At 45.2% G+C, this 27,961-nt stretch overlaps 1 protein-coding gene and 1 pseudogene across 9 annotated transcripts in view; one reads left to right on the top strand and one right to left on the bottom strand.

Moving 5' to 3' along the window:
- Nucleotides 1–25,850, bottom strand: part of LOC125463601 (proton channel OTOP3-like) — a 37,077-nt gene extending 11,227 nt beyond the window's left edge. The window contains exons 1-6 of one of the 9 annotated variants that reach the window (XM_059653835.1): nucleotides 25,607–25,719; nucleotides 25,451–25,505; nucleotides 22,840–23,238; nucleotides 21,906–22,042; nucleotides 10,610–10,668; nucleotides 260–390 (exon numbers count right to left, since the gene is read on the bottom strand). In XM_059653835.1, coding sequence (XP_059509818.1) covers nucleotides 260–390; nucleotides 10,610–10,668; nucleotides 21,906–22,042; nucleotides 22,840–23,119 — 607 coding nt within the window. In that variant the 5' untranslated portion in view covers nucleotides 23,120–23,238; nucleotides 25,451–25,505; nucleotides 25,607–25,719. Of the gene's footprint in view, nucleotides 1–259; nucleotides 391–10,609; nucleotides 10,669–21,905; nucleotides 22,043–22,839; nucleotides 23,239–24,872; nucleotides 25,010–25,450; nucleotides 25,720–25,830 lie in introns of those variants that run through there. The other 8 variants (XM_059653833.1, XM_059653838.1, XM_059653831.1 and 5 more) reach the window with 8 other exon arrangements.
- Nucleotides 4,217–5,208, top strand: LOC132210879 (large ribosomal subunit protein uL18A-like; annotated as a pseudogene).
- Nucleotides 25,851–27,961: the final 2,111 nt, after the last annotated feature.

Genomic DNA, 27,961 nt, shown 5'->3' with positions numbered 1-27,961 from the left:
TGCTTCCCTGGCCATGTTACTATGAGGCTGAGGGATGCAGGAATTCAATGCCCGTAACTCTGTGAAGCCTTTCCCCTTGGCTTTGCCAATAGCAGATACTTGGGGTCCTCACTCCACACCTTGCACATTGTCGCCTGTCCCAGCAAAGCACCTAAATAGATAGAAAGCCATCACCTGGTTTTGCAAATAAAACCACTGAGAAATGCAAAGCAAGGAATGGACGTGTTGTGGGATGATTGCTGTCCATACACTAAGTTACCTTGATGCTGTGTTCTGCTCCCATTGTGAGTAGTCTGCTCCTCAACCTCCAACTCCATGTGAATTGAATCATCTGTTACTGCATTCATCCACAGCACCAGGTTTGTAGCCAGGGTCAGCATTAGCCCACACCTATTGCAAAATGCAGAAGCAAGGAATCTCAAATTAATGTATTCAATGGGATGTTGGTATGCTCTTGTCCAGTAGTATCTCATTGTGACTGACCATCCTTGACATCAACTGCAAATTGGCTTGATTTGCCAGCTTTAGGAAGGATTCATTGTGTTTTTAGGGCACCAAAAAGAGCCTATTCAGCCCATCTTTTTCTAGCCTTTTGTTTGCTCAGTTTTCCAACATCCCATGATTGTCCAAGGGTCTGTTGGAGCCAGGAATTATTCTCCTCATTCTTTAAAAGCTTCAGGAGCTTGGAGCAACCTTCCAATGGGGTCGGGAACTGCACGTCACAGAGCCCAGTGTGGGCAGAGCTAGACCGCATTGGAAGAACATTCTGGAAGAATCTCACTGGAGTGAGCCTCTCTGGAAAAAACACAGACAGTATGTGATCATGAGCGCAGGGAGAAGGTAGGTTAGTACTTAGACAGTGTAACAAAAAGTCCGAACCTGATATCTCCATGATCTCTGTGCATACTGGGATTTAACGTTTAGTATCATAATTCATGTTACTTTGAAGTCTAAGCCTGTTTGTTGACTTTGCCTTCTCCTCGACCAGTCTGCCTCAAACCCAAACCCACAGTGAAGTATCAAACCAAACCAAAAACGATCCCAGACACTGCAGCAAGCTACATCCCAGACAGAGAAAGGACATGGGAGTTGTGACTAAGATAATGCTTTTCTCAACTGAGGGGATTCTGAGAGATAGGATTTACTGCATATGGAAAGGTAAGGACTGATTAAGGATAGTCAGCTTGGCTTTGCTTGTGGGAAATCATGTCTCACAAACTTGAACATCCTTGTGCAAACTGGTTGTAAACACAGATTTGGGGAGATCCTGTTTGACTGGGAGAGGAGCTAGAAGGTTGTGGAAGGTCAATTATTTGGCAGAATCTCCTGGGAGATGTCCAAATACAACCTGCCTACTGTCCTCCTCACTTGTTTGGGGTATTACACTGTGGACAGCATGCTTATGTAGATTTGCTGGGGGGGCTTTTAAAAGAAATTGTACTTAAAGCAGAAGTCATGCTAGCCAGGCTGGTAATTATTGCCAATCCCTAATTTTCCTGGAAAAGGTGAACTGCTGCAGTCCATATGATGTGGGCTGACCCAAAATGCCATCAGGGAGGGATTTCCAGGATTTTGAACCAGCAACAGTGAAAGAGCAGTGATATATTTCCAAGTTGAGATGATGATTGCCCTGGAGGGGAACTCGCAGGCAGTGATGTTCCTATGTATCCGCTTCCCTTGACCTTCTAGAAGGAAGTAGTCAAAGGTTTGGAAGGTGCTGTCTGAGGAACCCAGGTGAATTTCTGCAGTGTATCCTGTAGATGGTACACACTGCTGCTAATGAGCGTTGGTGGTGAAGGGAGGGGATACTTGGGGATGTGGTGCCAATCAAGCGGCTGCTTTGTCCTGGATGGTGTTGAGCTTCTTGAGTGCTGTTGGGGCTGCACCCATCCAGGCAAGTGGGGAGTATTTCATCACACTCCTGACTTGTGCCTTGTAGATGGTGGACAGGCTTTGGGGAGCCTGGAGGTGAGTTACTCACTGCAGTGTTCCTGGCCTCTGACCTGCTCTTGTAGCCATTGTGTTTATGCGGTGAATCCAGTTGAGTTGATCAATGCATAAGCTGTGAATGTTGATGGTGGGGGATTCATTGATGGTAACACCATTGAATGTCAAGGGATCATGGTTAGATTGTCTCTTATTAGTGACGATCATAGCCTGACATTTGTGTGGTGTGAATGTCACTTGCCACTTGTCAGCACAAGCCTGGATATTGTCCATATCCTGTGGCACGTGAACATGGACTGCTTCAGTATCTGAAGAGTCCTGAATGGTGCTGCAAGCAGGCTCAAGAACAGCTTCTTTCTGGACATTATCAGATTGTTGAATGGACTCTAGCCTCAAGTAATGTAACCTGCAAAGTAACCTGTATGCCTCCAGTCTTTTTGATCTCTACATCCTTTGCTTGCTGTGATCTGCCTTAATTGGCTGGGTTGTATTTGTCCTGCTTTTTGCATACAGGACAGACCTGGGCAAATTTGCACCTTGTTGGGCAGATGCTAACATTGTAGCTGTATTGGAACCGTACTGCTGGGTGAGTGACAAGTCTTCGGTACTACATGCAGAATGTTGTCAGGGTCCATATTCAGTGCCTCCAGCCGTTTCTTGATGTCATGTGGAGTGAATCGAATTTGCCGAAGACCGGCATCTATGATGCTGGGGACCACTGGAGGAGGCCGAGACTTATCATCCACTCAGCACTTCTGGCTGAAGATTGCTGCAAATGCTTCAGCTTTATCTTTTGCGCTGATGTCCTGGGCTCATCCTTCATTGACAATAAAGATGTTCAAGGAACCCCCTCCTCCTCCAGTGAATTATTTAATTATCCACCACCATTCATGACTGGATGTGGCAGGATGGTAGAGCTTAGATCGGATCCGTTGGGAGTGAGATCACTTAGCTCTATAGCCTGTTGCTTTCACAGTTTAGCAAGTACACGAACGCGTTGTAACTTCATGAGATTGGTTTATCGCTCGGCCTGGCGCTGCTCCTGGAAGCCCACCTTCCATCTCCATCATCACCAGGGCTGCTTCCCCTGGTCAATAGTAATGATTGAACAGGGAAATGTTAAGCACTGACACGTGGGGGTCTGAAAGGGTCAATACACACCATGATACTGTCTCGTGAAGGGACTCAAGCCTTTCTTGTATCTTATGGCCTGTTCTTACAACAGGTTACTGAGACACTGCCTGGTTTACCTCACAAAACTCATTAAATCAGTAGGTGGAAGCTCTGACATATTCAAGACCCTATCAGCCCTGAAAGAGCCCCCACACCCCGTGAAATGAATGGTGAACACGTAGCCTGGTGATCAGCGCAGGATCTGATCCAGCGGCAAAGATGCCAGTAACACAGCAGGAGGAAAACCAACGCTGCTGATTGCTGAGGGCAGTAAATGCTAAAAACTCAGCAAAAAAACAACCCAAAGAACTGTGGATGCTGTAAATCAGAAACACAAACAGAAATTGCTGGAAAAGCTCAGCAGTTCTGGCAGCATCTGCAGAGAGAAATCAGAGTTAACATTTCAGGTTGATTGATCCTTCTTCAGGACTGGTGGTAGCTAGAAAATGTCTTCATGCCGAAGACAGGATGAGCGGAAGGGGGGAGGAGTAAGCGATAGGTTAAATGGTAGACCCCAAACAGGGAGTAAAACAGTTGATCAATGGAATGGATAAAGACCAGCCTGGGAGAATGAAAAGCTGCTGATTGGGACTATTAGTAGCTGACAATGAGTAGTGTCTGGTAGCAGCCCATGTAATGACAAGGCCTGGTGTGTGGGTGTTGGGGAAAAGTGGTTAAACCCTAAAATTGTTGAACTTGGTATTGAATCCAGAAGGCTGCAGGCTTCCCAAGTGGAAAATGAGATGCTGTTCTTCCAGCTTGCATTGAGCTTTGCTGGAAAACTGCTGCCAGCCTGAGGCAGAGATGTCGGCCAGGGAACATGGTGGTGTGTTGAAATGGCAGGCAAAGAGTAGCTCAGGGTCTTTTTTTGCGAGTAGAACGTAGATGTTCTGTGAAGCGGTCACCCAGTCTACACCTTGTTTCCCCAATGTAGAGGAGACCACCCTAAACACTCATTTGGCAACAGTCAATTCTAAATAATATTTCAAAAGATGACAGAAAGCATTTCAGGGCTGGTAAAAGATGCTTTCCAGTTTGGCGGAATCCCGAGAAAGTCACTTGGGTCCTGGGCGGTTGAGGGTCAGGCTGTGTAAAAATGGGATTTGTTAAAATTGTGAAAAATAAGATGTACTTCAAGCAGATGAAGTTTAGGAGGTGGAGAGAGGGAAGGACTGTTTATTTTTGCGTGAAAATGCTTGGTGGTACAAGATAACAGGTGCAGTCTTCCAAAATATCAGATGTTAGTGTGACTTTCCAACCGGCACAGTTTGCATATGCCAAAATTAACATTCCATGTGCTCCCTACAGCCATAAATCACCGTAATACAGCATAAATGTTGGGCTAATCAAGTATGCTGCATCCTATTGCAGGGTTTGCTTCTTGCCTATGGGCTGCTCAACAAATTTGGGTTGGACAAGATCGATGAGTGTTGGGGAAAGGAGCTGGTGATGAATACGATGTAGAATGCATTGATGGGAAGCTTAGTGCTTCCACCTGCTCTCTTGATGCTGGGCTTGCCAGAACCACCACAGGCAGCTATGTCTTTGGAGCTTTGAAAGGTGCAGTTGATGGTGCCCACATAGCACCAAACGATTTCCCGATTATGATTCTGAAAGCAAGGAATTCAATCCTGAATTTCATTGTAAACACATCTCTGGGTTGATTATAGCAGAATACATATGCTATCTAATGGATGAGGATGCCTATAAGAAACAGTTTTCTCAGTACATCAAGCGTGGGGTCAGAGTGGACATTACAGAGGATTTGTACAATAAAGCTCAAGCTGCTATTGGGCAGAACCATGTTCATGAGAAGAAGCCTAAGACAGAAGGCAAGAAAAAGAGCTGGAATTATTCTAAGATAGTAGGAGCTGCCAATGCTGGAGAATCTGAGACAACAAGGTGTAGGGCTGGATGAACACAGCTGGCCAAGCAGCATCAGAGGAGCAGGAAAGCTGACGTTTTGGATCTGGACCCTTCTTCAGAAAATCAGAATTATTCTAAGATGTGATTGGAACAGCGAAAGGATTATATTGCTCGAAAAAGGCCAGCTTTCTCAGGACTCAGGGGCAAAATGTCAACAGTTGAATAGTTGCCTTTAGCGATTGTTCAGAAAAGTAATCATTCTGACAATTAGTATAAACTCTCAAATTTAAAGAAATAAGAAGAGGTGCAGTAGAACTGAAGAACTCTGCAGCTCCAACATAGGAGTACAGGCAGCATCATTGTTGAGTTCAGCCAGTGAGTGAACAGAAATTGATGAGGGACGTTCAGGAGATTCCTCATTAAAGTTCGAGCCACAGAGACACAGAATCACACAGCATGGAAACAGATTGTTTGGTTTAATCATGTTCCTCAACTAAACTACTCCCACCTGCCTGTGCTTGGCCCATATCCTTCTAAACCTTTCCTATTCGTGTACTTATTCAAATGCCTTTTAAACATTGTAACTCTACACCACTTCCTCTGCAAGTTCATTTCACACACGAACCACTCTCTGTGGAAATAAATTGCCCTCATGGCTTTTTAAAATCTTTCTCCTCTCACCTTAAAAATATGCCCCTTCGTCTTCAAGTCCCCCACACTAGGGAAAAGACACCTGCCAGTGTCTATGTCTACACTCCTCATGATTTTATAAACCTCTGTAAGTCTAACTTCAACCTCCTCCGATCCAGTGAGAAAAGTCCCAGCCTCCCACACCCGGCAACATTCTGGTAAACCTCTTCAGAACTTTCTCCAGTTTAACAATATCCTTCCTGGAGTCAAAAGAATCAGCAATCCTAGGCAGAAGCACTTGTGGCAGTGATTGTAGGACGGCCGGTTTAGGTAATAACCGACTAAATACCGAAGGAGAGCCTCCGTGAGGGGAATGTGGGGACAGCTGTTGGTTGTGGTTCTGGGGGGGAATGGAAACAAGCTGTTTGCAATGATTAAGGGGTTTGAAATGAGGAGGGTACAGGTTGAACAGGTTTAGGTTGTAGACTTGCTCGCTGAGCTGGTGGGTTTGGATGCAGACAATTCGCATTCCTTCTGGTTTTGCTTCCCAGAGGTTTGTACACAGGGTCCAGTTCAATGTGTTTGTTGATGGAGTTCTGGTTGGAACACCAGGCCTCCAGGAATTCCCTGGCGTGTCGCTGTTTAGCTTGTGCTATTATGGATGGGTTGTCCCAGTTGAATATGTGTCCCTTGTTGTCTCTGTGTAGTGAGACAGGTGAGAGTTGGTCATGTCTCTTGATGTCTAATAGTTGTTCATGTATCTGTATTGTCAGTTTTCTTCTGGTTTGGTCTATGTCATGTTTCTCACAGTCTTTGCATGGTATTTTGTATATTATCCCAGTTCTTCTGGTTGTGGGCATGGGATCAGTAGCTGTCAGTAGGGTAGTTGTTGGTTTGTGGGATACGTAGGGGTCTGAGCAGTCTTGTGGTCATCTCTGAAATGTCGGGTGATTAGTGAGTCTGGTCGTGTTGTGTCTTTCTGTTGTGTTCTATCTTGGAGGTAACAGCGGATTGTGCTTTCCAGGTATCCATTCCATTTGAAGACTTTGTACAAGTGTTCCTGTTCTGCTTTGCGTAGTTTCTGTTTTAGACCATAAGACCATAAGACATAGGAGTGGAGGTAAGGCCATTTGGCCCATCAAATCCACTCTGCCACTTAAATCATGGCTGATGGGCATTTCAACACCACTTCCCTGCACTCTCCCCGTAGCCCTTGATTCCTTGTGAGATCAAGAATTGTCGATCTCTGCCTTGAAGGCATCCGACGTCCCGGCCTCCACTGAACTCCGTGGCAATGAATTCAACAAGCCCACCACTCTCTGGCTGAAGAAATGTCGTCTCATTTCAGTTTTAAATTTACCCCCTCTAATTTTAAGGCTGTGCCCACTGGTCCTAGTCTCCCCACCTAACAGAAACAACTTCCTAGCGTCCACCCCTTCTAAGCCATACATTATCTTGTAAGTTTCTATTAGATCTGCCCTCAACCTTCTAAAGTCTAATGAGTACAATCCCAGGATCCTTAGCTGTTCATCATACGCTAAACCTACCATTCTAGGGATCATCCGTGTGAATCTCCGCTGGACACGCTCCAGTGCCAGTATGTCCTTCCTGAGGTGTGGGGCCCAAAATTGGACACAGTATTCTAAATGGGGCCTAACTAGAGCTTTACAAAGTCTCAGAAGCACATCGCTGCTTTTATATTCCAACCCCCTTGAGATAAACGACAACATTACATTTGCTTTCTTAATCACGGACTCTACCTGCAAGTTAACCTTTAGAGAATCCTGGACCAACACTCCCAGATCCCTTTGTATTTCTGCTTTACGAATTTTCTCACTGTTTAGAAAATAGTCCATGCCTGTATTCTTTTTTCCAAAGTGCAAAACCTCACATTTGCTCACTTTGAATTTCATCAGCCATTTCTTGGACCACTCTCCTAAACTGTCTAAATCTTTCTGCAGCCTCCCCACCTCCTCAGTACTACCCGCCTTCCACCTAACTTTGTATCATTGGCAAACTTCGCCAGTATGCCCCCAATTCCTTCATCCAGATCATTAATATAAAAGGCGAACAGTTGCGGCTCCAACACTGAACCCTGTGGGACACCACTTGTCACTGGTTGCCATTCCGAAAAAGAGCCTTTTATCCCAACTCGCTGCCTTCTGTCAGACAGCCAGTCCTCAATCCAAGCCAGTAGCTCATCTCGAACACCATGGGCCCTCACCTTGCTCAGCAGCCTCCCGTGAGGCACTGTATCAAAGGCCTTTTGGAAGTCTAGATAGATAACATCTACTGGGTTTCCCTGGTCTAACATACTTGTTACCTCTTCAAAGAATTCTAACAGGTTTGTCAGGCATGATCTCCCCTTACTAAATCCATGCTGACTTGTTCTAATCTGACCCTGCACTTCCAGGAATTTAGAAATCTCATCATTAACGATGGATTCTAGAGTTTTACCAACTACCGAGGTTAGGCTAATTGGCCTATAATTTTCCATCTTTTGCCTTGATCCTTTCTTAAACAAGGGGGTTACAACAGCAATTTTCCAATCATCTGGGACTTTCCCTAACTCCAGTGACTTTTGAAAGATCACAACCAAAGCCTCCGCTATTTCCTCAGCCACCTCCCTCAGAACTCTAGGATGTAGCTCATCCGGGCCAGGAGATTTATCAATTTTTAGACCTTTTATCTTTTCTAGCACTTTCTCTTTTGTAATGCCTACTATACTCAGCTCTGCCCCCTGACTATCCCTAATTGTTGGCATACTACTCATGTCTTCCACTGTGAAGACTGATGCAAAGTACTTATTAAGTTCTTCAGCTATTTCCTTGTAGCTGTTGCTACAATGTGTTGTGGCTCATTTAAATCGTGTCCTGATGTAGCTCTGTTTGTGGGTGTAGAGGTGGTAGCTAGTGTAATTGAGTATCTGGTCCATTTTTGTGGTCTTTCTATGTGTGCTAGTTTGGAGTCCCTGTTGCTTTTGCGTTCTCCCATGAGAAAACAGTTATTGTTCTTTTCTTCTTCTGTGAATTTTATTCCAATGAGGGTGTGGTTTATGTGTCGGTGAGTTTTTTCTCCTTTTGAGCATTTAATAATCATGAAGGTGTTGTCTACGTATTGGACCCAGAGTTTGGGTTGTATAGTGTGGAGTGCTGTCCATTCTAACCTTTGCATTTCTGCTTCTGCAATCAGTCCTGGTATTTGTGATCCAATATGACAATACGGATACATGAACACCAACTAGCCACCAAGAGACATGACCGATTCTCACTACAGACAGACAACGAGGGACACGAATCTGACTGGGACAACACATCCATAATCGCACAAGCCAAACAGAGACATGCCACGGAATTCCTGGAGACCTTGTATTCCAACTGGAACTCCATCAGCAAACACACTGAGTTAGACCCTGTGTACGAGCCACTGAGAAACAGAACTGGAAGTAATATCAACCACCCCAGCAAACTGTGGGACATAAATAACAAGCAGGACAGAACGCCAACACTTCACTGGAGGCGCACTGACGCTGTTACCCAGCAGGGTGATGAAGCATTTGCGACCAAACCCATCAGCTCAGGGAGCAAGTCCACATCCACAACCCGAGCTACAAATCTTCTCGAAAACTTTAAACAACAGGTTTAGAATGAAGAGCAGGAGTAACTCTTTGACACAGAGGGTTGTGAGGTTATGGATTACTGTGTAAATGTCGGTGATTTTCGAAGCTGAGATCGCGTTGATATTTAAACAGAGGCTGGGTGGGTGGGGGAAGGGCCCCTCTGCTTGTTCTGTCCAGTTCTATGTTGCCCTGTTCAAGGGTGAGAGTGTCTCGCTGGATTCCATCTTCACCAAGTCTCTGAAGAGATCAGCTTTAATGCCTCCTTCTCTCTCTCTCTCACACACCTCCTCCAGCCCTGTGCTTCTTCAAACTCTCTCCTCTCCTTTCATTCTGTCCTCCTGTGAACCCTCCCCTTGTCTTTGCCCCACCAGGAGTGGCCCGGTCTTTAATTTTCCCTTTCTTTGCATCTCTCTGCTTCTCCAGTTCACTTTTCCTTAAAGTATAGGATTATGGAGAATGCGTGGCAGGGAAATAGGCTATTCAGCCCATCCAGTTCATGCTGGTGTTTATGCTCCCATCTTTCCCACCATTGTAACCTCCTGAGGCCTTCTTTCTAATAACATTTCCTCATTTTCCCTTCAATCACTCGATACTATTCACTTCATCCACCCACTTACCAGTGGCTCAGTGGTTAGCACTGCAGCCTCACAGCGCCAGGGACCCGGGTTCGATTCCAGCCTCGTGCGACTGTCTGTGTGGAGTTTTTGCATTCTCCGTGTGTCTGCGTGGGTTTCCTTTGTGTGCTCCGGTTCCCTCCCACAGTCTAAAGAAGTGCAGGCTAGGTGGATTAAGCATGGGAAATGCAGGATTACAGGGATACAAGTTCACTGACAGCACCACTGTCGTGGGACAGCAATGAGTCAGAAGGGAGACAGAAGGCTTGGGGGTGTGGTGCAATGAGAACAACCTCTGTCTCGAAGTCACGGAAATCAAAGAACTGATCATCGACTTCAGACAGAAAGGAAGAGAACACATCCCCATCTACATCAGCGGAACGGAGGTTCACAGAGTGAAGAGCATCAAGTTCCTTGGAGTGACAATAACCAGCAATCTGTCCTGGATTTCCCACGTGGATGTGACAGTCAGAAAGGCACAACAACACCTCTTCTTCCTCAGGCAGCTCAGGAAATTTGGCATGTCCATAAGGTCCCTCACCAACTTCTACATCTGTACCATAGAAACCATGCAGTCCGAGTACATAACGGCCTGGTACGGCAACTGCTCTGCCCAGGACCGTAAGAAACTACAGGAGGTGGTGTGCACAGCCCAGACCATCGTGGAAGCCAACCTTCCATCCATGGACTGTATTTATACAGCCTGCTGAAGCCCAATCTATTTCTCATTTAACAGATCAATCGGAGAGACGGTTCTTACCTGGTGACATTACGGTGTGTGTGGAAGCAATCTTTTGAGTTAAACCACAGGATGCATGTCTGAAAATAATATAGAAGCATAAGTGATTTTCTACAGGGCTTCAGCCATTCTTGAGTAAGCAGCTAAATCTCTTGAGAAACTCAGCAGGTCTGGCAACACCTGTGGAGAGAGAAATAGAGTTCTGACAAAGTATCACTGGACTTGAAACGTTATCTCTGTTTCTCTCTCCACAAATTCTGCCAGGCCTGTTGAGTTTCTCTAGCACTTCATATTACTGTTTGTTTCAGATCTCCAGCATCCACAATTCTTCATTTCAGTTACATTTCCTCTCAGACTCTGACGTTTTGCCATGTATTGATTTGTGACCTGACTGAGGGATGTTTTAATTACATTAGGTCTAACTGGATGACAGAAGAGGTGCAGATGATCCAGTCTCATTGTGACTATTGTGGGAGACTGGATCTGTAACAAATTCCTCTGACGAAACAACCCCAGCCTGCTCAGGTAGATCAGCTCAGCTACTGGGGCCTGCTGCTACTGGTCACCCTGTCCCAGTTTAGTAGACATGATTCCCTCTCCAGATCACAATCCCTGGCGTCCAGCTGGAATGTGGACATGGAGAAATGGGCAGTGACTGAGGGTAACATCATATTGTCACGTTTGAATTTGCAGATGGCACCAACTGGGGAGTAATTAATACAGAGGAGGAGGGTTGCACTGAAATAAATAACATTAATATGTTTGTGGAATGGCCATGGGATCAACAGAGACGGGGTTTTGATGAAAATGCAGATGGGTTTCTTAGGTGATTGTGACTTCAGTAATCACAGTAAAGGGTGGCAATGGTTTAGTGGTATTATCCTCGGTGGAACCTCTAATTGTTGGGGTGGCACGGTGGCTCAGTGGTTAGCACTGTAGCTTCACAGCATCAGGGACCCAGGTTCAATTCCACCTTCAGGCAACTGTCTGTGTGGAGTTTGCACATCATCCCCGTGTTTGTGTGGGTTTCCTCCGGGTGCTCCGGTTTCCTCCCACAGTCCAAAGATGTGCAGGCTAGGTGGATTGGCCATGTAGTGTTCAGGGGTGTGTGGGTTATAGGGGAATAGGTCTGGGTCAGATGCTTCAAGGGGCAGTGTGGATTTGTTGGGCCGAACGGCCTGTTTCCACACTGTAGGGAATCTAAGCTATTGTCTAACTGTTAATCCAGAGACCCAGATAACATTGTGGGAACAGTGCAAATCCCACTGTGGCAGATGGTGCAGTTTGAATTCAATAAAAATATTGGGAATTAAGAATTTAATAGTGACCATGAATCCATTGCCGATTATTGGGAAAAATCCATCTGTTTCACTAATGTCCTTTAGGGAAGGAAATTGCCATCCTTACCTGGTCTGGCCTACATGTGACTCCAGACCCACAGCAATGTGGTTGACTCTAAACTACTCTCTGGGTAATTAGGGATGGGCAATAAATGCTGCTGAGCCAGCAACATCCTCATCCGATTAAAGAACAAGAAGAAAAACATGAGAGAGTCTATGATTGAAAGCTGCAATTTAGAGCACAGATATTCCCTGCAAAATCCTAATAGATAAAAAAAAGCAAACAAAGTAGTGACAGGGAGGTGTCATTTCTCACGGGAATTAAAAACTAGAGAGTTTGTGTTAACCTTATGGTTGGGCAGGATTGGCCTCAATGTTCAGAATCGCAGAATCACATAATTGTTATGGTGCAGAAAGCCATTCAGTCCATCAATTTTGCACCAGCTCTGGGAGCATTTTGACTCTCTCAATCTCCTGCACCTTGTTTGTACCCTGAACACTGAAACTTGTTTGTATTGAAATATTCACCCAGTGCCCCTCTGAAATGCCTCAGTTGATCCTGGTCTCCACCACATTTCCAGGCAGAACATTCCAGACCCTACCTACCCACTGAGTGAAAGAGCTGCATTTGCAGCTCATTTTAAATCTCTAACCTCTCATCCTTGATCCTTTTACAAGTGGGAACTGTTTTGTTCTATCTAATCTGTCCAGCTCAATTCTGATTTTGAAAATGTCCATCAGATCACCTCCTAACCTTCTTCTCTGTAAGGGGAACAGTCCCCAGTGTCACATCCCTGGAGCTATTCTTGTAAATCACTCCTGCATACTCTGCAATGTGCTCACATCCTCCCTATAATGTGGTGTCCGGAACTGTCACAATGCCAAGGTCTAACAAGTGTCTTGTGTAAATTAGGTATCACGTTCTTGCTCTTACACTCTATGCCCCATTAATAAAGTAGAGAACACAGGGTGCTTTACTAACTGCTCTGTGCACCTATCCTGCTGCCTTCAATGATCTGTGCACGTTTACATAGAACATTACAGCACAGTACAGGCCCTTCAGCCCTCGATGTTGTGCCGACCTGTCATAGCGATCTCAAGCCCATCTAACCTACACTATTCCATGTACGTCCATATGCTTGTCCAATGACGACTTAAATGTACCTAAAGTTGGCGAATCTACTACCGTTGCAGGCAAAGCGTTCCATTCCCTTACTACTCTCTGAGTAAAGAAACCACCTCTGACATCTGTCCTATATCTTTCACCCCTCAATTTAAAGCTATACCCCCTCGTGCTCGCTGTCACCATCCTAGGAAAAAGGCTCTCCCTATCCACCCTATCTAACCCTCTGATTATTTTATATGTTTCAATTAAGTCACCTCTCAACCTTCTTCTCTCTAATGAAAACAGCCTCGAGTCCCTCAGCCTTTCCTCATAAGACCTTCGCTCCATACCAGGCAACATCCTAGTAAATCTCCTCTGCACCCTTTCCAAAGCTTCCACATCCTTCTTATAATGCAGTGACCAGAACTGTACACAATACTCCCAAGTGCGGCCGCACCAGAGTTTTGTACAGCTGCAGCATAACCTCTTGGTTCCGGAACTCGATCCCTCTATTAATAAAAGCTAAAGCACTGTATGCCTTAAATACATTTACGCCCAAGTCCCTGCTCCTGCAACCCCCTAAGAATTGTATCCCAATTTAATATTATCTTTCAATGTTCTTCAGAGTGCAACACCTGACATTTCTCTGCATTGTACTTTATCTGCCACCAATCCATCCATTCCAAAACTTTACCAATGTCCTTTTGGAGTTGCACACTGTCCTCCTCACAGTTTACAATTCTCCTAAGTTCACTGTCATCTGCAAACTCTGAAACTGTCCCCTTCACACCAAGACCCAGATCATCTATGTACATCAGGAAATGCAACAATTTCAATATAGACCCTTGCATATTCAACTACAAATCTTCCTCGAGATATCCATTGATATCCGTTAGCCATTACTCTGTGTTTGCTAATTCCTCAGCCAATTCTGTACACACGTTGCTACTATCCCTTTTATTCTGTGACCTATATCTTTTCTCATAGGTCTGTTGTGTGGCACTATTTCAAACACTTTCGGAAGTCCATGTGAACCACATTAGCAGTGTTACGCTCATCAAGTCTTGCCTTCACCTCTTCAAAAAACTGCAACATTTTAGTCAAACCTGAGTTTCTCTTTGGAAATCCATGCTGAATCCTTCTAATTGGTCCACTTTTTCCATGTGCCTTTTAGTTCTCTCCCAAATAATTATTTGTAGAAGATTCCCCGTCACTGTAGACCTTTAGATTAGATTAGATTCCCTATGGTGTGGAAACAGGCCCTTCGGCCCAACAAGTCCACACCGCCCCTTGGAGCATCCCACCCAGACCCATCCCCCTATAACCCACACACCCCTGAACACTACGGGCAATTTAGCATGGCCGATCCACCTAGCATGCACATCTTTGGACTGTGGGAGGAAACCGGAGCACCCAGAGGAAACCCACGCAGACACGGGGAGAATGTGCAAACTCCACACAGACAGTTACCCGAGGCTGGAATCGAACCCGGGTCCCTGGTACTGTGAGGCTGCAGTGCTAACCAGAGCCACTGTGCCACCCCCAATTTGAACATATAAACCATTTTCACTGGTTGGAGATTCTCCAACTAGAAGGCACGGTATGAGCATTAGGGCCAGGCTCTTCAGGAGAGATGTTCAGAAGCACTCCTACACACAAAGGGTTTGGAACTCTCTCTTCCACAATGACAGAGGGTGCTGTATCAGTTGTTAATTTTAAATCTTGGATAGATAATTTTTGTTAAGCAAAGGTATGAAGGAATGTAGGCCAAAAGCAGGTGGAGCCAGGCCACAGATCAGCAATCATTTTGTTAAATGGTAGAACAGGCTCAAGGGTCTGAATGGCCTCTTCCTGTTCCTATGTACCAGTGAATATAGAGGCGCTGATGAAGATACAAAATAATTCACCAGAATGACAGTAAAACTGAGAGGTTACACCCAACAGGATAAGGGTTAGGATTATGTTTTTATTTAAGATTAGGATTAGGGATGGTTTGGGTTAGGGTTAGAGTTAAGCTTAGATTTCGGATAACGGTGAAAATGAGGGTTAGAGTTAGGCTGTCTGTTAGGGTCAGGGTAAGGATTAAGGTCATGATTAAGGTCAGGGTGAGGGTTAGATTTAGGACTAGGGATAGGTTTAAGGCTAAGGTTGGAGTCAGGGTTACTGTTAGGTTTAGGGTTAGGGTTAAGATTAGTGTGAACATGAGGCGAAAGGGCAGGTTAAGATGAGTCTTTGAGGGTAAGGATGACGATTAGGTTTAGGGTGAGGATTAGGTTAATAGTGAGGCTGAGAGATAGAGTTAGTCTAAATGATAGGGTGAAGTTGACAGTGAGAATGAAGGCAAGTATTAATGTTCGGGCAAAGGTAAGTGTTAGGATTAGCCCTTGGGTCAAGGTTAGGGTAGAGTTAGGGTTAGGGTTAGGGTTAGGGTTAGGATTAGGGTTAGGGTTACAGTTACAGTTAGGGTTGGGGTTAGGGTTCGGGTTAGAGTTAGGGTTAGGGTTTGAGTTAGAGTTACAGTTAGGGTTGGGGTTAGGGTTAGGGTTAGAGTTAGAGTTAGAGTTAGGGTTAGGATGAGAGTTAAGGTTAGGGTTAGGGTTAGTGTTAGTGTTAGGGTTAGGGTTAGGGTTAGTGTTAGTGTTAGGGTTAGGGTTAGGGTTAGGGTTAGGGTTAGAGTTAGGGTTGGGGTTAGGATTACAGTGAGCCTTAGGGTTACAGTTAGGGTGACAGTTAGTGTTAGTGTTAGGTTAAGTTTATTGTGAAGGTTGGGGTGCAAGGATTGGGTTTGATTTCCAGGTTAGGATTAAGGGCAGTTTGAAAGTGAGAGTGTGTGTATGGGTTATGGTTAGGGTTAGAGTGATGATGAGGTGGAGATTTTAGGGTTAGGATTAGATTATCTGCTAGGTTTATCATTTGCGTAAATTTTATGCCTAATGTTTTGCGTTAAGGTTAGGTTTTAGTGTGATGATTAGGGTGAGGGTGATTCTTTGGTTGAGGGTGAGGTTGTGGGTTAGACTGAGAGTTCAGGTTGGGATAAGGCCGGGTTTGAGGTTAGGATTTGGCCTAGGGTGAGGGGATAGGTGACAGTTAGGATTAGGTGAAGGGTGAGCATTAGAGTAAGCTGAGGGTTAGAGGGAATGTCAAGATCTTGGTCAAGGTTAGTCAGAGGTTTAGAGTTATGGTAGGGTGGGGGTGGTGTTTAGGGAGAGGGTTAAGGTTGGGGTGGAGTGAGGGTTAGGGCTATGTATTAGGGTAGGTGTAGAGTGAGGCTGAGAGTTCATGTTTGGGGGAGGGTTTGAAAGAAAGATATGCTTAGTTTTAGGGCTAGGGTTAAGGTTAAGGCTGAGGGTAAAGCTAAATGTTAAGATTAGGGCTAATGGTAATGGTTAGGGTCAGTGTTAGGGTTAGCATTAGGGTCAGGGTTTCAGGATAGGGATAGGTTAGGATATGGGTTAGGGTTATGGTGAGGTTAGGGTGACGATTAGGGATAGGGTTAGGGTTAGGGTGAGGATGAGTGTTAAGATTAGATTAGATTGGATTAAAGTCCCTACAGTGTGGAAACAGGCTCTTCGACCCAACAAGTTCACACCACCTCTTGGAGCATTAAGGCTAGGATTAAGGTGAGGATTAGAGTTGGCAGGAGGTTTGGAAGTGAGGGTGAAGGTTATGGTTAAGGTTCGAGTGAGGATAAAGGTGAGCGTTAGGGTTAGGGTTAGGGTTAGAGTCAGTGTTAAGGTTAGGATGAACGTAAGATTTAGGCATAGGATTAGGATTAAGGGTGGGATTTTGGGTGACGCTCAGACTTAGGGTTAAGGTTAGCATTTGGGCTGGGGTGACCGTCAGTGTTAAAGTTAAAATTGGGGTTAGGATTGTGTTGAGGGTTAAGAAGTGGGTTAGTGTTAGGGTTGGGCTGAACTTTTGGTGAGGGTTAGCGTTAGAATGAGGGTGAGGTTAAGGTTGTGGTTGAGATTTGGGTAAGCTTGAGACTGAGGGTGAGTATTAGGGTTAGTGTTGGGTTTAGGGTGAGGGTCAGGTTGATGATGAGGTTACAGGTTAGAAGTAGATGTATACTTAGGATTAGAGTTATAGTTAGGGTTAGTGTTAGGGTTAGGATGAGCATAAAATTTAGGCATAAATTTAGGATTAAAGGTAGGGTTAGGGTTAGAGTAAGGGTTACAGTTATGACGAGGGTTAGGGTTTGGCAGAGGGTTATGGTTGGGTTTAACGTTGGGTTTACAGGGTATGGGATAGTGTAACTGTTAGAGTTAGGATTAGGGTTAGTGTTTGGATGCGGGTGAGGGTTAAGGTTAGGGTGAGAGTTGGTGTTAGGGTAAGGGTGATGATAAGGGTTAGTATTATTTAAAATTAGGTTTATGGTGAGAGTGAGGGTGAGCTTTAGTTTGAGGGTTATGGTGTGACTGAGGATTAGGGTTAGGGTTAGTGTGTAGCTGAGGCAGCACATTAGAGTTAGTGATGAACTTGAGGATTGGAGAAGGGTAAGGGTTAAGGTTAAGATTATGTTCAGGGTTAGGGTTGGTGTGAGAGTTAGGGTCAGGGTGATATTGAGGGTGACCGGTTTAGGGTGAGAATGAGGCTGAGGATTAGGCTTAAGGTTAGTGTTATGGCTAGGGTTAGGGTTAGGGTTGGTGAGAACATTAGAGTGAGGGTTAGGGTGAGGGTTTATGTTAGGAGGAGTGTGATGCTGAGGATTAGAGTTAAATTTAGGGTTAGAATTAATGTTAGGATTGGGTTTAGGCTGAAGGTGAGTTTTAGGGTTAGGTTTACGGTTCGCGTTAGGGTTAGAGTTAGGGTGAATATGAGGCTGAGGATTGAGGTGATGGATAAGGTGAGTGTGGGCATTGGGGATAGGGTTAGGGTGGGGGTGAAGGTGAAGTTGAGATTTCAGTTTAGGGATGGGGTGACCATGTGTTTGAGGGTTTGAACTAGGATTAGGGTTTGTGCTAGAGTTATGGGTAGGTTAGTGTTATGGTTGGGTTAAGGTTAGGATTGGGGTTAGGGAAAGGTTTATGTTTAAGTTGTGGTGAAGATGAGGGTTAGAGTTAGGCTGAGTGTTAGGGTTAGAGTAAGGATTAAGATTCGGTTTAAGTTTGGGTTGAGGGTTAGATTTAGGGTAAGGGATGATGTTAGGTTTAGTGTGAACATGAGGCATAAGATCAGGTTAAAGTTAGAGTTTAGGGTGAGGTAAAGGATGAGGGTTAGGCTGAAGTTTAGGGTTAGGGTGATAGGATTAATGTGGGAGTGATTGATAATGTTAGCGTGAGGTTTAGGGTTATGGTTAGGGTAAGGGTGATGGTGTGGGTTAAGGCTAGGGTTAGATTTAAAATGAGGGTTGGGGCTATCATTAAACATTGGTGTAGATTAAGGCTTAGAGGTTGGGTTGGGGTAGGGTTAGGGAGAAAGATAGGCTGAATGTTAGGGGTAGGGTTAAGGTTGAGGCAAGGTTGAGGGTGAGGATGAGCTAAGTGTTAAGGTTAGGGCTATGAGTAAGGTTAGGGTTAGGGTCAAGGTGAGTGTCTGGTTTAGGGATAGGGTTACATTTAGGGTTAGGGTTAGGGCAAGGGAGATGATGAAGATGAGTGTGAAGGTTAGGTTTAAGGTGAGGATTAGGTTTAGCAGATGATTCGGGGCAAGTGTTTGGGTTGGGATAAAGGTTAGGGTTAGGGATAGGTCGAAAGTGAGGGTTATAGTTAGGGTTAGAGTGACGGTGAGTGTTAGGGTCAGATTGGATAAGTGTAATGAGTGTAAGACTTAAGCATAACTTTAGGGTTTACGTTAGGGCTATATTAGATGTACAGTTAGGGTTAGAGTTAGGGTTGGGGTAAAGTTTAAAGATAGCATCAGTCTTAGATTTAGGGCTAGGTTTAAAGTTAGGATGAGGGTGAGGGTGAGGGTTATGGTTAGGGTGAGAGTGAGGGTGGGTTTTGGGGGTTCTGGTTAGACTTGGGCTTAGGTTGAGGGCAAGGATGTGGCACAGGGTTAATTTAGGGTTAAGATTTGAGGGAAGGGTGAGGGTCAGGGTGAGGGTTAGCATTGAGGTTATGGTGAGTGCGAAGGTGAGGGTTCGGGTTAGAGTCAGGGTTAGGGTTAGGTTTACTGACAAAGTATAAGGTTAGTGTTAGAGTTAGGGTAAAGATTAGTGTTAGGTCGAGGGTTAGAGTTTGAGTTAGGATTAGGGTTAGTGTTACAGTTAAGGTTAGGGTTAAGTTTAGCTTTAGGGTTAGTCTGAGGATGAGTTTGAGGGTTTGAGTGAGGACAAGGGTTAGAGTTAGGGTTCGGGTTAGGGCTAGGGTCAGGTTTAGGTTTAGGGTTAGGGTTAGGCTGTGGTTGAGGATTAGAGTCAGTGATACAGTTAGAGTTGGAGTTATAGTTCGTTAGGGTTAGTTTAGGGTTACTGTTAGGTTTAGGGAGAAAGGATAATGTTCGGATAAAAGTTTAGTTAGTTTTAGAATTCTGGTTCGGGTTAAGGTTGGTGTCAGGGTTAGAATGAGGGAGAAAGGATAAAGTTAGGGCTAAGGTTAGTGCTGGGGTGAGCGTTGGGTTAAGTTTAGTGTTAGGATTGGGTTAAGTTTAGTGTTAGGGCTGGGTTAAAGTTGGGGTAAGGGTTGGGTTTGAGATAGGGTTAAGGTGGGGTTGAGGGACAGGGTTAATTTTAGGTTTAAATTTAGGCTGAGGGTTACGGTTAAGGTTAGGGTTAGAGTTTGGATAAGGGTAAGGGTGAGGCGTAGGGTTAAGGTTTGAGTTGAGTTAGAGTTATGGTTAGGTTTAGAGCTATTCAGAAAGGAAACATTAAGGCTAGGGTGAGGGTTAGGGTTAGGGTGATAGGGTGAGGGTTAGGGTTAGGGTTAGGGTGATAGGGTGAGGGTGAGGGTTAGGGTTAGAGTTATTCAGAAAGGAAACATTAAGGCTAGGGCTCAGGCTAAGAGCAACAGTTGGTGTTACAGTCAGTTTTAGGGTTAGAGTTAAGGTTATGGTTGGGCTTAGACTGAGAGAGGAAGAATAAAGTGGCATTTTGGTTAGATTAAAGAGTTAGAAGTCACTATTACTGTTCGGGTTAGGGTTAGGGAAGGGGCTAGGCTGAGAGTGATGCAGACAGTTAGTGTTAATATTAGTGTTGGAGTTGGATTTGGAGTTAAGGTTAGGATTAGGATTAGGTTGAGAGAGAAAGGCTAAGGTAGGTTTTGGAATAGGTTAGAGTTAGAAGTCAGTATTATAGTTAGGGTTAGGGTTGGGGTGATGGTTAGGCTGAGGGTTAGAGATTGGGTGAGAGGCATGGTGAGGATTATGGTTTGAGTAAGGGTTAAGGTTAAGGTTAGGGTGACGGTAAGAGATATGCTTAAGGCTAGGTGTGAAGTGAGGCTGTGAGTTAGGGTTAGGGTCAGAGAGGAAAGATAGTGTTACAGCTACAGTAAAAATTAGAGTGATAGGGTTAGGGTTAGGGTTAGGGTTAAGATTAGGGATAGGGTTAATGCTAGTGTTAGGGTTAGGGTTAGGGTTAGTTTTGGGGTTAAGGTTATGGTTAGGGTTAGGGTTAGGATTACAGTTAGGGTTGGGGTTCAGGTTCGGTTGAAGCTGAGGGTGAGGATTACACTTAGGGTTAGGATAAGTTTGAGCATTTAGGTTAGGGTTAGGGGCAGGATTAGGATTAGTATGAGATTTAGGCATGAGATTTAAGGTTCGGATTAGGGTTAGGGCTGGGTTTAGGGTCAGGGTTAGGGTTAGGGTTAGGATCAGGTTTGTGCTTAGGGTTAGTGTGAGGGATAGTGTTAGGTTTAGACTACAGCTGAAAGATATGGTTAGGGTCAAGGTGAGGGTGAAGGTTAGGGTTACAAGTAGGTTTAATGTTATTAAGAAAGAAAAAATTAGCATTAGGGCTGAGGTGAAGGGTTATGGTTAGTCTTAGAGTCAGGGTTAGGGTTAGGGTTTTGGTCAGGATTAGTTATTAAGTGAAAGGATATGTTGATACAGATGGATGGAGCCAAATGAGAGGGATGAGGCTGATTTCATTTCAACAAATGGGTGACTATGTGTATGAGAATAATACACAGTGTAATGCTTCTGTTGTTGATGGTTGGTATTTGATTGTGCAAATGGTTTTTGGGAGTGTCATGATGTTGACATTACAACAGTCAAGGTTCTGTAATAGTCAGGATGGGGAGAGGCTTAGAACAGGACTTACAAGCATTGTTGTTCCCATGTATTTGCTGCCCTTGTCCTTCAAGCTATTGGATGCTTTACCTCTATCTTATTCATGTCAGTCTCAAAACATTCTCAGTTCTCTCTTTGCCAATGTGAAGCGTGTTAGTGTATTCAATCTTTCCTGCTGGGTGTAACCCCACAGTTCGGCTATCATTCTGGTAAATGAATTTGCATTGTTCCCAGTGATTCTATATCCAGCTAATATTGTGGTGGGACACTATTAAAAACAATTATGCATTTTACAATGTCTTGGCCATCCAGAGTAAATCTGCTTGCTTTAAATTTGAGCAAGTTTAGCAGTTAACTGTCAGTAATCATCTAACAGGTGCATTCTCCATGGCAATGCTTCCACCAATCAGAGTCCACTCATCAGCCAATCAGCATTCTCTTTTCATACAGTATAAGTGTTTTCCCCCTATGTAGTGGAATTCTTGTGAATTGTCCTGACGAGTGCAATCTTAAAAATGTTCAAAAAGGGGGGATTTATTCAGCAATATTAAAGTATGTGTGTGCATTTACAAAATTATTCGTTGGTTGGTGGGTAGATGATTTGATGGTTGCATGGTTAACATGCCACAGGAAAGGTGCAGTGAACACTGGGCCAGGTGATAGTTAAATTCCCCAACATCGTCATTGAAACTGGCTTGAGACTCACCTGTGCACTGATGAAGACTGCTTCTACAATGGGATAGACCACCTTCATTGTATCGGCTTTGTCAATATTCTGAAGGAAATATCCAGCCTTGAAAATGTCAAGCACAACACTGCAGACTCCAAACAGGAACACTGCTCCTGTAATCACACCAAGAATGCAACTGATTTCTACAGCTTCGATAGGGAGCATATTGAGACTGAGGTCACAATGTGATGCCTGAATTCTGCCTGTGGTGGGTAGTGGGTGAGTTTGCATGACGTGTGTAAAGGGATAGATTGACGTAAGGCTTTAAGGACAACAGATAAGTGGGGAACATGAATTGGGAGCGAGTTGATGCAGAGATTGGGGCTGACATGGGGACCGTGTGGTGTTGCAGTGATGGGTGGGGGCTCGCGGCTCTACAATGGAGCTACTGGGCCAAAGTCTCAGAAATGAGAGGTGGGCTTTGGGCCAGCCCAGGTTGTTGGTGTTTGGGGGTGTTGGGTGTGATGAATGTTGTTGGGTCACCAGTGCCAAGGTATGAGAACATGGGGGGGGGCGGAGGCGGTGTGGGAGGAACAACAGAAGTTTCTGGAATCTGTCCAGGCGGAGTTGAAAACACCATGATCTTCCCTCATTGGGCAATGCCTATATGAAATCACAAGGGCATGTTTCACAGCCTAGACACTCAGGACCCAAGAAAGGGAAATTTACCCTCCCCTGAAACTTCCTGCCTCCTCATATCTAAACAAAGCATAAACTGCCAGCATTTCTTATCAGTTTGCGACCTTCCTCACTGGCCTCTCCTACGTTCTTCATCATTTCTTCAGTCCTTTGCTTCCTTCACTGAAGCCTACACCCCCACAGCACAATGTACCACATCCAACCCTGGACAAAATCTCCATGTGGATACTGTAAACTGCTAACAGGTCTTGGCTGTAATCTCTTCACTCACCCCTAAGCCAGATGGCACCAGCGTGCAGGTCCTGATGAGGAACAAAATGGTTCATGGATTTGTGAAACGTCATCCAGCCCACTGCCAGGGCACTGAGGACCATGAGGAGGATCAGGACGTGGGTTCCTGGGACAGACGCAGTGTTGAAGATGGCGCTGAGCGTGATGGCAACTCCCAGGAACACAATGTTCATGGCCAGGAGGCCAGACAGGAGCTTGCTGCTTTTCTCAGCTGCTGGCCGAGCCTGTTGAGCTGACTCATTTCTCCCTTTCCCCACCATCGTCTCGTCAGGCAGGTTCGCTTCCGTTGTTCCGGCTTCCTCTTTTCCTGCCACTTTCTGAGCTTTCCCACACTCTTGAGTTGCTGCTTCTGGAAGAGAGATAGAAGCTAGGGAATTGCCTGTAATAATCAGGAGGGGATAGACAGAGAGTGAGCAATTGTAACAGGGCCTCCTTGTATCACACAGTCATACAGCACGGAAACAGACCCTTTGCTCCAACCAGTTCATGCTGACACAATCCCCGACTAAGATAATCCCACCGGCCTACATTTGGCCCATATCTCTCCAAATGTACTTATCTAAATGTCTTTTAATTGGTGTAATTGTACCCACATGCACCACTTCCTCTGGAAGTTCATTCCACACGCAATCCATTCTCTGTTTAAAAAAATTACCTCTCGTGTCTATTTTAAAACTTTCTCCCTTCACCCAGGGACCCGGGTTCAACTCCACCCTTGGGCAACTGTCTGTGTGGAGTTTGCACATTCTCCCCGTGTCTGCATGTCTGCGGCACGGTGACTCAGTGGTGAGCACTGCAGCCTCACAGCGCCAGGGACCCAGGTTCAATTCCAGCCTTGGGCAACTGTCTGTGTGGAGTTTGCACATTTAGATTAGATTCCCTACAGTGTGGAAACAGGCCCTTCAGCCCAACAAGTCCACACTGTCCCTTGAAGCAGCCCACCCAGACCCATCCCCCTATAACCCACACACCCCTGAACACTATGGGCAATTTAGCATGGCCGATCCACCTAGCCTGCACATCTTTGGACTGTGGGAGGAAACTGGAGCACCCGGAGGAAACCCACACAGGCACGGGGAGAATGTGCAAACTCCCCATTCTCCCCATGTCTGCATAAGTTTCCTCCGGGTGCTCTGATTTCCTCCCACAATCCAAAGATGTGCAGTTTGGATGTATTAGCCATGCTAAATTGTCCATAGCGTCCAAGAATGTGCTGGTTAGATGGATTAGTCATGGAACATACAGGGTTGGAGTGGGTGGGTGGGGGTTGGTTTGTCTGTGTGAGATGTTCTTTGGAGGGTCACTATGGGCTTGATGGCCCAAATAGCCTGCTTCCCAAATGTGGGGATTCTTGGATTCTTATTTTAAAAATATGCAGCTTAGCCTTGAAATCCCCCACCCAATGGAAAAGACACCCTCCATTCAACTCATCCATGCCCCTCATGATTGGAACTTCTGGAGATCCTCCTGCTAGCTGATTGCTAGGAACAGGCCTTTCAGCCCATCTGTTCCCCCGATCTATGAGATCATGGCTAATCAATTTTACTCACCTTCTTTAAGGAATTAAGAATGAGGAGTGGGAGTATGTCATTTAACTCCTTAGTCAGAAGGAAAAGCTATCCATTTCAGACTTAAAACAGCAGGAGGTCCCCAGCACACAGGGATTTTCTGGGAGTCAGAACTCCAGGTTTCTATTAGTGTCATGTGAGGAAATGCCTTCGAACATCACCCCGTCACTTCCCTGAATGGCTTACTCTCGTTTTAAGATTCTGCTCCCTAACCTGCTATGGGCACCCTCCATCAGACCAAATTGCTTCTCCCTCTCTCCCCTCCCCGGTGCGGAATCCTTCTAACATTTCCAACACCTCGATGAGATCCTGCAGCACTGGGTAGAATAGGGATGGCTGGAGGGAGAGAAAAGGAGGGAGAGGAGGAAGGAGAGAATAGAAGCAAGATAAAGACTTAACTACATTCTTCAAACCTTTGGACAGTCCATCCATTCAGATCATGTACCTTAATCCCAGTGTTTCACCATTACTCCATACCCTCTTGTAACAACCATCAATGAGTCTCCATTGTGGACATTTCAATTGATCTTAGCAGCTTTAGTGAGATGTTTCACAGGGACACTGTGACTGTACGAAGCAAGACATCACCTCACTCCTCCTGCACTCCATCCCACAGTCGACTCTTCTTCAAAAACCAGCTTCACCCCACAGCCTCTTGGCTGTTGCTGTCTGACCCAGGCTGAGGGCCAGGCTCCTTTGGGCTGACTGTGTTGAACTGAGGGTTTTACCTGTGCACAAGATCGGTTATTGAAAAGGGGAGTAGGGAACGTAAAATTCCGTGACTCATTCACGTTCCACAACACAGGATAAATCATTTCCAATGACACTGACTGGTCAGCAATAATCTCATCAAACAAATGCCCTAATAGATCGAACGCACGCGCATAGACTCTGAACACGGTAGAAACTACACACAAAATTAGCGTGAAGCTTCCATGCTGTATATGTGAAGGGACTGAACATTAAATACGCATTGGATGGTAACTTTTGTTTTTCTGAACAGAAACAAATCACCATGCCTACCTGTCTCCACAGCCTGTACTAATCTGGGTGTGTTGCAGGAGAATGCTCCTTAATTCTGCCAAGATAAAAGGGAGTGCTGTTCTGGAATCAATCAGTGAATAGAATTGTCGCTGTGACAATTACCTGTTCCAACATGACAAGTTTCAGTCAACAAACCTGTCTCTCTTCTTGTTTCTCCGCGACAGAGCGCCAGTTGGAGCAGCATTGCAGAATGGGATCTTCCTCACCTCTCTACTGCGCCCGCCTCTCTCCCTGCTCTCCCTCCCAATCCCTGAACTGCATTCCCCCTTCCTCAGACTGCCGTCCATCCCCCACACTGCCCTCTGCTCCGATAAATCACAAAATGCATAAAATAATAGTTTAGAGGAATGATTACGCACCATGTTAATAATAAAGCAAGTCATATCACAGCGTGAGGCAATCAGCTGTAACTGAGCTGCTGATTGTATGTAGATTTGTAATATCAGGCTGTGTTTTATGGGGTCTCACATCCGGCCTTGGCCATTGATCACAAGTTCCATAGACCGAGTGCATTAATCACTTCACCAGTGCCAACATCGAAAATCCTGAGAACTGAGCCAAGTGAGAGGCCATTCAGTCCTTTGAACCGGCTGTACTGTACAACAGCTCATCCACCATCCTTCAATCTAAATCCTTTCAAAACATTGGTAAAAATGTATCAATTTCATGAATTAAATAACAACGTCTACTGTTTTCTTGGAAGAGTTCCAAACTTCTACCAGCGTTAATGTGTAGCAGTGTATTCTAAACTTCGTATGGAACAGTCTGACTCTGATCTTAAGTTCATTTCCCCCTCCTAGACTGGCTGAATTAGTTTTCCTCTATCCATCCTGTTCATTCCTTCCTAACCCTGAAACACATGATAGAGTCATAGAGATCTACAGCACAGGAAAAGACCCTTCAGCCCATCGTGTCTGCGCTGGTCAAAAGCACTTGGCCCAAAGCCTTGTAAGCCTTGGCATTGTGAGTGCGTATCTAAACACTTCTTCGATGTTTCAGGTTTTCTGCCTCTACCACCCTCCCAGGCAGTGAGTTCCAGATTCCCACCCTCCTCCGGTGGGAATGTCGTGCCTCACAGCCTGCCTAAAATTCCTGCCCTGTACTTTAAATCTATGCCCCTAGTTATTGATCCCTCCAACAAGGAGAAATGTTTCTTCCTGCTGCTCTGTCCATGCCTGTCCTAATTTTAAACATCCCAATCATGTCCCCTCTCAGTCTTCTCTGCTCGAAGGAAAACAACCTCAGTCTGTCCAAAATATCTTCATAACTGAAACTCTCCAGCCCAGGCAACATCCTGGTGAATCTCCTGTGTGCTCACTCTAGTGCTGTCACATCCCTCCTTTAATGTGGATTCCAGAACTGTACACAATACTCTAACTGTAGCCTAACCAACCTTTTATTCTGTTCCAGCATAACCTCCCTCCTCTTAAACTCTTGCCTTAACTAATAAAGGCAGGTATACTATTTACCTTCTTTAATATTTTGTCCACTTGTTCCTGGAGCCTTAAGGGACCGGTGTACATGCACATCAAAGTCTCTCTGATCCTTGGTGCTTCCCTGGATCCTACCATGTACCATTTATCATGTAGTCTCTCACCTTGTTCATCCTGCCCAAATGCATCACCCCACATTTATCCAGACTGAATTCCATTTGCCACTGATTAGCCCATCTGACCAGCCCATCTATATCCTCTCGTAGTCGAAGGCTGTCCTCCTCATTATTTACCACCCCCTCAACTTTTGTATCATCTGTAATCTAACTAATCAGCCCTCCTACATTCAAGTCTAAGTTATAAATATAAACCACAATCCAATCACCCCTTATCTTTGGTGCACCAGGGAACCAGTGCACCGGTCTGCGTGGCCATCCCTTACTGCCTGTTAAAACTCTCGTGCATCTATGCAGAAATCTTCAGCCAGAAGTGCTGAGTGGATGATCCATCTTGGCCTCCTCCAGTGGTCCCTAGCATTACAGTCACCAGTCTTCAGCCAATTCGATTCACTCCACGTGATATCAAAGAGCAGTTGGAGGCCCTGGATACGGTAAAGGCCCTGAAAACATTCCAGCAATATTATTGAAGACTTTTGTTCTGTAACTTGCTGCTCCCCCAGTCAAAGTTCCTCCAATGCAGTTACAACACTGGCATCTAGGCAACAATGCGGAAAATTGCCCAGGTATGTCCTGCACGTAAAAAGCAGGACAAATCCAATTCAGCCAATTACCGCCCCATCAGTGTACTCTCAATCATCGATAAAGTGATGGAAGGTGTCAGTAACGGTGCTAACAAGCAGCAAATGCTCAGTAATAACCTGGTTAGTGACGCCCAGTTTGGGTTCCACCAAGACTATGACCTCTGACCTCATTACAGCCTTGGTTCAAACATGGACAAAAGAGCTGAATTCCAGAGGCGAGGTATAAGTGCCAGCTGGTGGCATTACTGCATTTGACTGAGTGGGCATCTAAGTGCCCTAACAAAATTGGAATCAATG

Source organism: Stegostoma tigrinum, chromosome 22 (genome assembly GCF_030684315.1).
Source record: "Stegostoma tigrinum isolate sSteTig4 chromosome 22, sSteTig4.hap1, whole genome shotgun sequence".
Lineage (NCBI taxonomy): Eukaryota > Metazoa > Chordata > Chondrichthyes > Orectolobiformes > Stegostomatidae > Stegostoma > Stegostoma tigrinum.
The sequence above is the reverse complement of the archived record's forward strand: the minus strand, read 5'-3'. Positions and strand labels throughout refer to the sequence as shown.